Here is a 9,911-nt window from a genome sequence, read left to right as displayed (position 1 = left end):
ATTTTAAAGCAATGTAATATGTAATATTTTTTGCAGTCATTTATACAGAGGCGCAATAGTTAAAATGTACCTTAATTATACTATTCTTCAAACGACAGTGATGTGTCGTGTTGTTTTAAAATATACTTTTATTATAAAAATAAATTAAAAGTTCTATGGAATTTATAATCAGTTTTAATAAAAAAAATAATGTTCCTGTTAGAATCAATCAATCAAATTGAAACCTATTACAAAGTCTCAATTACATACTATATACAGTTCTTCGCATCTCTCCGTATCTCGTTATCTCTCTATGTTCTCCTCAATAGCAAATATTTACTTTTCAGTAAATTTGACGTTTTTTTAATGTGCATGTAGTTACAACATTGAATTATGAACATATTTCATTTATAACTATAATATATTAGATATGTTTATATAACCTTAAAAGTTATAAAAGAGACTATTTTCTCACGACTTCAACAGCTTTTAACCTGATGGATAGCAGATGAATTTTCTATTTACTGATACAAGCTTCGACATTTACGTATGATATACAGCACAAAAACAAAGTTCACGTCTGTCACGTCAAATCTTTAAAATGCACACAACACAACAATAGTAATCTTGTTAACGTACTGCATCTTTAGTTTCAAAGATATTCCCAGTGAGGCATAAAAAAACTCATTGGTTTTGATTATACATTTAAATTAAATGTAATGAAGTGAAAGTTGTTACACGTTTTAATTAAGTCTTTAAGCAAACAAATCACTTAGCACGTTGCTCCATTCGTCTGCTTCACCAACTCTCTTTTCTCCTTTTTAGTTCTTAAATCATAGTAAATCTCTTCTAGCTGCCTATTCCTCGTTTCTGGTACAACAAAGATGACGTACAACGCGGTGATCAAGCACATCGCTCCGAAGAAGTAAAACGCTGCATATATTCCTACGGATTTTGATAAAGGTTTGAAGAATAAGAGTTGGAAGAAGTCAGCCACTGATGCTATTGCCATCGTAGTCGCCAGCACTGTTCCACGATACTGAAATCATAACATTATGAAATTGGAGATTTATGTTTTTGTAATATAATTCATCTATACTTTAAAATTATAAATGTGAAAGTAACTCTGTCTGTCTGACTGTCGCTCTATCACGAACGATCCGCTAAACCAAATATGATGAAATTTGGTATGAAGCAAACTTAAACTCCAAGAAAGGGACTTGGACTACTTTTTTGCCCGACTCAGCTAAACGCGAGCGAAGTCGGCCGGGGCTGCTGATATTGTATAAGTATGATTATAAAAATTAAATTACTACAAATTTAATTGTGATTATGTTAGAAAGAGGTTGAGGTTCATATTTACTTTGTCCTAACAAAATGTGGTGTGTCTGTAAGCCGATCGAAGTAGCTTCAATCCACTTATTAATAATAATACTGCCAAACAATAATATTTGGGACTATTGTGTGGTTTAAAAGGTTGTGGTATATTAAAATAAATGGGTTATCTTTTTACAAGAGCTATGTCCACAGGCGATGGGTACATCGCACAGAAATTGTCATTTTGCGTAAGACCAATAGACCCTACAGACCAATAAACTCTACAGATGTTACTCATCCTTAAATTACTTTTATTTCTGTACCTTAAAAGAGAAAGTCTCCCCAGCAATGACCACAGAGATGGGCATCAGTCCAGCCGCGTCACAGAAGATGCAAACACACAGTGTCAACACGGGAATCCACGCTGGTACTGGGATGTTGGTCTCATTGAGGAGGAACCAGGTCGCAAGGACACACATACTGACTCCAGATACGATGCATGTTATGAAGAGAAGAGGCTGAAACACACGCGTAATCTTGTATCTGATAAAAAAAAGAAAAATGACGAGACTAACTTGAGTCTGAAGTTAACTTGCTTACAAGTTTATTTCAACTTTTATTCGACTGACGTGGACTAACCTCTGTATATGACTTTAAGAACTAGATACTACAATATAATAATGCACAAGTATATAATCAATGAAATTTTCAAATATAATTCATAATTATAATTTGAAGAGTTTATGAAGACTAAATTAATGAATAAAGCTTATTTTTCAAAAATAAACTTTATTCATTAATTTAAATAATAATAATTCAAAGTACGTTTAGGAAAAAAAACAGATTTAGGACACGCATTATTGGAAAAAAGTGGATTGTAAGACTGTTTATTTGAAAAGATCAACAATGCGAGTTAGTGAGTTTCTTGCCATTGCATCTCACTTAAGGCTGCTTTCCAAAACGGTGGAAGTATAAATATTGACTATTCAAAAATACGTCATTATGAAGCTTACTTGAGTAAAATTGACTACGAATTGACTACGAATATATATATTTGAAATTCACAACACTTTTATCAGAATTCATAAGATTTATTTTAATCAAGATTTGATATAATAAAAGCACGTACTCGTCTACCGCACCTCTCAACGATACCAGAAGCCATGGTCGCACCACATAATTGTACCACACCCAAAACCATGGCCTGCTGGTTTGGACTGAGAACGAGCCCTGTTACATCTGAGGCTAAAGAGAAGATGTCCCCAGCAAAATTTAAGACAGGCACAGCACCACATAACTCTCTGGCCAAAGCCGCTACTAAAGATATTTGGAAGGCCCTGAATAGTATTTTGTCAGTTACTGAAAAAGAATTATTAAATAAATGTTAATTGCCATTAACTGCCCATAGATATAGCTTGAACATAAGCTGGTTACTAGTTCCAATGCGGGTTGGTGGAATACACATGTGGTAGAATTTCTACGAAATTAGACAAGCAGATGTCCTCGCGATCTTTTCCTTCACCGCCCAGTACGAGATTAATTATAAATACAAATTAACTAGAGTTTGAACCCGCAATCATCGGTTAAGATGCACGCGTTCTAACCACTGGGCTATCTTGGCTCTTACTAATAGACTAATGATATTTAAAATCATGTCTCACTCGGCCAACTTGGGTAATTATACACCAAACTAAGAAGATTCAAAATTAAATACTTACAAATATTTTTCAGAAGAATTTTTCCTTTTCCTTCATCATTTTTCTGTTCTTTTTTTATTGTATTTATTTCCTCCTGTATCAAGGCGTCAGTAGACTTTCTACAGCGGAGCCAAACCAGCGCTTTTATCGCTTCCTAAATTTAAACATTTCAGAATATATTACACTTTATTCAAATACATTATTTTAAGCAAATTTTACGGGATTACATTAAATGTTCAAATATCACTGGTTCGATACATTCAACCGAGGGATAGCTTTAGAAATTAGAATTCTCCAATTAAGTAACATACTATAGACATATTAGTTATACTTAATTTAAATCAAAGAATTATAACTTAACACCTTTTCGCTAGATATACAAAAATTGGCTTAAAGGATTTTTTGTTAAAATTTGCTACCAAATCTTCGTACGAATATTTATTCAAAGAGGAATACCCGTAATACAATAATTTTATTTAGTTATTATTTTCTCTGTTATTACTGACGTGATTCAAAAATAATGTAATTACCAATTGCACGTATTAATTTTATATAATTTAGATTTCTAGATTGCAACAGTTATACTCGTATATAAATGACGGAAGTCTTTAATGGTTACTAGTGAGCTTTACATTTGAGCTCTTTGATTAGTTTCAGGAATTAATCATGTAGAAATTAACACAGATCTTTTAAGATTAATAAAAATCAATTTAATATTACCTGGTCTTTATCTTTTTTGATAAGATATGAAGGTGACTCCGGCATTATTAGAAAAATCACGAAATGTAACAAAGGCACTGCAAGGAATACAATCAAGATGACTTCGTAACTTAAGAGATCTCCAATAATATATGCAGAGAGACTGCCTGTTGTGAAAAATAGTGCACCCTGAAATATTATAAATAATATATTAACCATGCATAAAGGCAAGCTGTATTTGGGCAATATCATTCCCAATGTGGACTATAACCTTATATCAACATGTCTGTTTAACATCCTCACAAGTCAAAATGCGACATAGCAGAAAATAGATTAGGCACAGACCCAACTGCTTCTCAATTCAACAGATAAAATCCAATAATCTTAATTTCATAACTTTCACCGCACTAGAATCTCGTTACGCAAGCAAACGTAAAGCAGATGAGCAAATTGACAGGATGTATGAAGATCTATGTAAGAGATATCTAAGATGCTACTACCAAGCAAAGAATAACTTATCACAGTCTGTTGAGACATAATTAATTTTATAGTTCTTTTAACTGAATGTAAATGTAATAATCTAGTATTTTTTATTTAATTCATGTCTACTGATAGGAACATTCTCTGCTAGGAAATATACTTTGGTATCATTTGATTTTAAAGATAACAGAACTACTAATTGCAAAAAGGTAATTCAGGCTGATAAGTTGTACTCTTTCCAAGATCTATGGACCAGTATTCTAGTCTACAACATCAACTTATATCCTTTTGTGTTACCAACTAGGACAACTATGTTATACAGAACATGTTTTAAGTATATCTTTGATTATTTTACTAATCTCGCATTTCCTTACCCAACAACCTAAGGCACCTCTGATGTTATCATCGCTGATCTCTTTTATGTAGGTGGGACAAGTGACGCAGCTTCCAGCCATAACAATACCCACCAAGATCCTCGCAACAATAAACACCCATATGTTCATTGAACACAACTTGAGCGTCCAGATTATCTAGAATAAGGAAAAAGAGACTTAACTGAGGGTAAAAAATAAATTTCTAGATTTGGGACCGAGGTTCCACCGACATTAGAATAAAAAGTATCCCAACTAATCTCGATTATAAGATAAACTTCTACAAGTACTATAACCATTAATGAAATTGGATGTTAAGATTTTAGGGAGCTAACCTCTCATAAATATTTACTATTTTATAGTTCCTTTTGAGCGCGTTACAAGTAATTTAAATTAGAGTATTATTTACATTTCAAGCCTCTATCTTACTCAATAATTTCATTTGGTATATTATCTCGTGACTGATTTCTTCCGATGCAGCTTGAAGGGTGAATCTTAATTACTATATCAGCGGAGTATTCGTAGTATTGATCATTATTTTGTAATTTAGATACAGAAGCGTAATCCGTGAACCTATACTTTCTATTTTTTTCATACAGTGGAAATGTTTAGAACAAAAAAAAAATATAAAACAATAGCTTCACTTACCGCATTAATTGCCGACATAAATAGAAGGGCGTTTTTTCTCCCATATCTATCCCCTAACCATGCTACGAGGTATGTTCCTGGAACGCAGATCAGATATGGCAAAGAGGCCATCCAGGAAATCTGCAAATGCCATTAGCCGTAATATCTATAATTGTACCTTTACATGTCATCTAATTACAACCATATTTGAATTATTATATTCCTATAACTGTATTTCAGTTTAATTATTTTTAATTAAAAGTTAAATAATTCTTTTGCTTCGATCTCATGGGATGAGATTAGAGAGAGAGAGATCCATGCGTATTGACAGGTTTTTTAAAGGAAACAACTGCATTGGGGAATACTTAATTTATTATCTAAGCCTCAAAATGTTATATTTTCAATTCGTTAATGTATTACGATTGAGGCGATAGTAAAACGATTTTACCATTATTTTGCCAACTTTTCGTCCCAAGATCTCTTCCCATGAGCAACGACGTCGTGTCGTGATAGCTATAAACATTTTGCTAAGTTAATAATGAAAAGATTCCGACCAATGATGTTATAGTAAACAGATATGTTATTAACGCGCAAAAAGTGAAGACCAGAAAACGTCCTAATTGGGACGTTTGCCTTTAATTGTTTTACGTAGTAATACGTTATAATACATCATAATTACATAGTAACACGTTTTGCGTAATTAAAACATCTAGTTATCCCTTTTACTTATTGTTTTTATCAAGCTATCCTTTTTACTTTTAACGAAATCTAAAAAGAAACTAAAATAAACGGCCCCCGGCGCGGCACACTTTGTTCTGTTGTTTAGTATGGATATAACATATCTTTTTATTAGAATATCATTGATTCCGACTATAAAACGCTGCGTTTGAGCTGATGTTGCTATGTTCTAGTCTAAGGCATTTTGTCCATTTGAAGAGCAGGTTTGGATTATGCTACCGACACACCAGCCACAAGCTTTAGATTCACATCAAGTAACATGTAGGTTTCCTTCTTCAAAACAATTCATGCAAGAGACACGACATGCTGCGTAACAGATATATGTAATATAGTCGCTTTATATATATCTAATGCAATAAATAGCTACTCACTTCGTTATCGGTGAGGGGCACGCCTTTTGGAGACTTCTCTGACTGTAAGAGAAGCGTCATCGGGGACATCCATCCTATGCAGTTTCCGTACCCGTATATCGGTATGCAAACTGCAAGAAACTTTTATGAATAAAGACAAAACGTATCACATATAACACAAAGAAATCGTTACAATTACTTTCGTTTATATCCATAGGATTTTACAATTTTTTTTATGGTATAGGTAGGCGGATGGACAAAGGGGCTAAGTGATGGTAGGTGGTCATCACCACCGAAAGACTTTGGCACTCTAAGAAGGGAACCCACCTTGGGAACTGAATTGTTATATCCCTTGTGCCTGAAGTTACACTGGCTAACTGTAAACCGATATAAAACAATAGGATTTGTTGCTAGGTGGTATAACATCTGATGAGTTGGTAACTACCCCGCGTGGCTTACACAAACCCCAAATAAACTCGTAAAAGTAACTAATTATTTTTTGAACAATTACACTTGAAATTGTACCAATCTAGTCCAAGATTTAAAAAAAAAAAAACAATTTTTTTTCCTATTGTAATAATTTTAACGAATGTTCCACAAAATTTTAAAAGAATAATTGATTTTTTTAAATTATTTCTTTATTAGAATCAATTTTTAATAGTCATATTAAAAAAAGTATAGAACGCTGCGCGGGTGCCTCATTGCGCACACGCTGCTTACATCTTATGTTGCACATGCGCACAGAACACTTTACAAACACGGCGGCATTTTCAATCACTTCGCGCGATTCATGAATTGTCCTAATAACTAATTGTAAATTTAGTAACGTATAGGTACATGTCAATTTAATAAAATAAATAATATCATTTATATGACCTCATGACCATGAAAGGACCACCTGTTCATACAGTTTGTGTTAGGTAGCTAACAGCAAATATCAAAAACAAAGTATTAGATATAATTTGAGTGAATAAAATTATATACCTTATCAAATATTCTATTACTTAACATGTAAAAATATAGCTAAATATACTGAAAATACAAATATTTTCTAATCGCATTTTCAGTATTATAACAGAATTACACTTAATTCGTACAATTATATAACCTTTCAAGATAAATATGCAAATGAAAAATAAAATAAAATCGTATCATTTTAAATTTTAAAATAAATGGAGTTAATTGAAAATTGAACTCAAATTATATAAAAATGTATGAACTATATAAAAAGTTAACTTTAAAATTTTAACCTGACAATGGAAAATATAGAGCTTTTTTTTTATATATATATACGTAAACAAAAATTTTAACAAATAGAAAAACCGACTTCAAATAAAACACTATTTCAAAACAAATTAATATGCATTAAAAAGTAAAAAAAATAATTAAGAATTCAAAATATTTCTCCTAAGTAAAATGAAATGATAAATATTAGACTACTTAAAAGTCGATTTACGATTATAAAATGTAGTTATAATTATTGTTATACGGGAAGCACTAGCTTTCAAACAAAAAAAAAACATTTCAAAATCGGTTCACCCAGTGAAAAGAAATGAGGTAACAACCATAAAAAAAAGAAAAAAAAATAGACGAATTGATAATCTCCTCCTTTTTGAAGTCGGTTGAAAACATATACTTCTAATTCAAAGTATAGTTGTTTTAAATTCTTTTATCATTGACATATTTTAATAAAAAAAATCGAATACTTACTTAAGAAAGCGCATATAATCTGATTAACTTGACTGCCTTCCTGGAATACATTGTAGAATATTCCCTTCATACCTAGAAAAAGAAATCACAATAACCGATGTCTTCGAACGATCGTTGCTTACTAAACTATTTAAAACTGTAAAGCATGAAATCGTAAACTTTTTAATCGTACACATAACATCACTATAGAGAAAAATTTTACGTATGTCCGTTCTTTTGGAATTAATCTTGATAAAGACAAAGTTCATCTGACTGAAAAAGCAGAAGGAATGAATATTTATAGTCAACTTTACTAGTGAAAAAATTTTGGTGTCTCTTATGGATCAGGCGTGAATGTGACAGTGAATCTTAAACGATGATTCATGATGTTGAGTTAGAATCAAGATAACCACATATTAATTTACATTGATTAATTTATGTCCATAATTCAAGTGCTCGGTGGTGAAGAAAAATTTCGTGAGGAAATCATGTCGCAGATTTGCCCTTTTTTGCTCGATGTAAAACGCATTACGCGTTTTCTTTAAATAAATTTTCATGAAATTCTTGTTATTTGGATATGTGGATATTTTCTCCCATATTACTTCAAGCTTTGAAATTACCTATTATTTTGATAGAAATCTTTGGTAGCTGCTCGTATAAGGTGATTTCTGTGCTATAAAATTAATTAGTCGGTAACTAAAGACGCATTAGCGTCGCGATAAAAGTTACATGTTGTTGAGTTAAAGTCTCATGACTTTTTAAAACAGTATTTTTTTAAAAGGCTGACAGAAGCTGGATGCGAGTAGCCCAAGAACGATCACAGTGGCGTGCGATTGGAGAGGCAGATGTCCAGCAATGGACGAACATGGGCTGTTGATGATGATAATGATGATTTCTTGATCTTTAAACGATTTGTACTCATCGGAATATATAGCCTATCAAATATAGATTTATAAAAGCTGTTAAGTTTCCGTCTTCTCCGAATGTGTCTTCATTCTAATAGTTAGGAACGTAAAGTTATTGGTCTCGTACTGGACTCCTTCCCCAGTAAGTAAATAGTGACAATATCTTGTATTTGTATTTACGTTTTCTTGGTGGTAAGGTTTTGTACAAGCCCGTTTGGGTATTTACCACCCACTCATCAGTTATTCTACCGCCAAATAACAGTACTCAGTATTGTTGTGTTCCGGTTTGAAGAGTGTGTGAGCCAGTGAAACTACAAGGACAAGGGACATATCATTTTAGTTCCCAAGATTGGTGGCACATTGACGATGTAAGGAAAAGTTTATATTTCTTTCAGCGTCATTGTCTATGGGCGATGGAGATTACTTACCATCAGGTGGCCCATATGCTCGTCCTCCAACTTTTACCATAAAAAATAAAAATAAAAAGAGCCTTAGTCTAGCAGTGGGAAATTAACAGGCTGTTGTTTTTTTTTTTAAATTAACATACTATATAATATTTATTATTTCTGAAACAAGGTACCATTCAGTCACCAGCTATTCTACCGGTACGGTACGGTAGAATATCTGATGAGTGGGTGGTACCTACCCAGACGGGCTTGCACAAAGCGCTAAGACCAAGTGGCTTTTTTTTTATATAAATTGACGCTCAGAGAATCGTTATTGCCATTCAACGAGGAAATTCTGCTAGCATTCTTGCCAGCATTCCACACGGTCAAAATTTATACGTTAACTATTTTAAATTCATATTTGTATATATTTATGCATTTAATATTCATCTTAATGTCATGAAATGTCAATGTCTATATACTTTAATCAGTAGTTAAATAAAACACTATCACCAAAACGATATTACAATCTTACTAATTTTAAACTTGAAGTAATACAAATACCTCAAGCATGACGTAAGTTATCATCGTAAATTAATAAAAATTAAAGCGCTTTTAAATCATTATGTATACGAAATTAAATCGAATGCAAACCTATTATTGGTTTAAAATC

At 32.3% G+C, this 9,911-nt stretch overlaps 1 protein-coding gene across 1 annotated transcript; it reads right to left on the bottom strand.

Moving 5' to 3' along the window:
* Positions 1-718: 718 nt before the first annotated feature.
* Positions 719-8,112, bottom strand: LOC124540078 (facilitated trehalose transporter Tret1-like). Its single transcript, XM_047117492.1, has 9 exons — positions 7,969-8,112; positions 6,280-6,389; positions 5,192-5,311; positions 4,547-4,702; positions 3,714-3,881; positions 3,015-3,147; positions 2,426-2,655; positions 1,620-1,814; positions 719-1,018 (listed from the first exon to the last, which is right to left on the bottom strand). Exons 1-9 carry the CDS (start codon positions 8,036-8,038, stop codon positions 752-754), a joined length of 1,449 nt encoding a protein of 482 aa, XP_046973448.1. The 5' UTR covers positions 8,039-8,112; the 3' UTR covers positions 719-751.
* Positions 8,113-9,911: the final 1,799 nt, after the last annotated feature.

Source organism: Vanessa cardui, chromosome 24 (assembly GCF_905220365.1).
Source record: "Vanessa cardui chromosome 24, ilVanCard2.1, whole genome shotgun sequence".
NCBI lineage: Eukaryota > Metazoa > Arthropoda > Insecta > Lepidoptera > Nymphalidae > Vanessa > Vanessa cardui.
This window is presented reverse-complemented; position numbering and strand designations above follow the sequence as displayed.

Coding starts and splice junctions, on each gene's coding strand:
- LOC124540078 (XM_047117492.1), bottom strand. CDS start 8,038: ATGAAGGGAATATTCTACAATGTATTCCAGGAAGGCAGTCAAGTTAAT. Junction 4,703..5,191: donor TTATGTCGGCAATTAATGCG/GTAAGTGAAGCT, acceptor TCCTTATTCTAG/ATAATCTGGACGCTCAAGTT. Junction 3,882..4,546: donor GAGGTGCCTTAGGTTGTTGG/GTAAGGAAATGC, acceptor ATAATATTTCAG/GGTGCACTATTTTTCACAAC.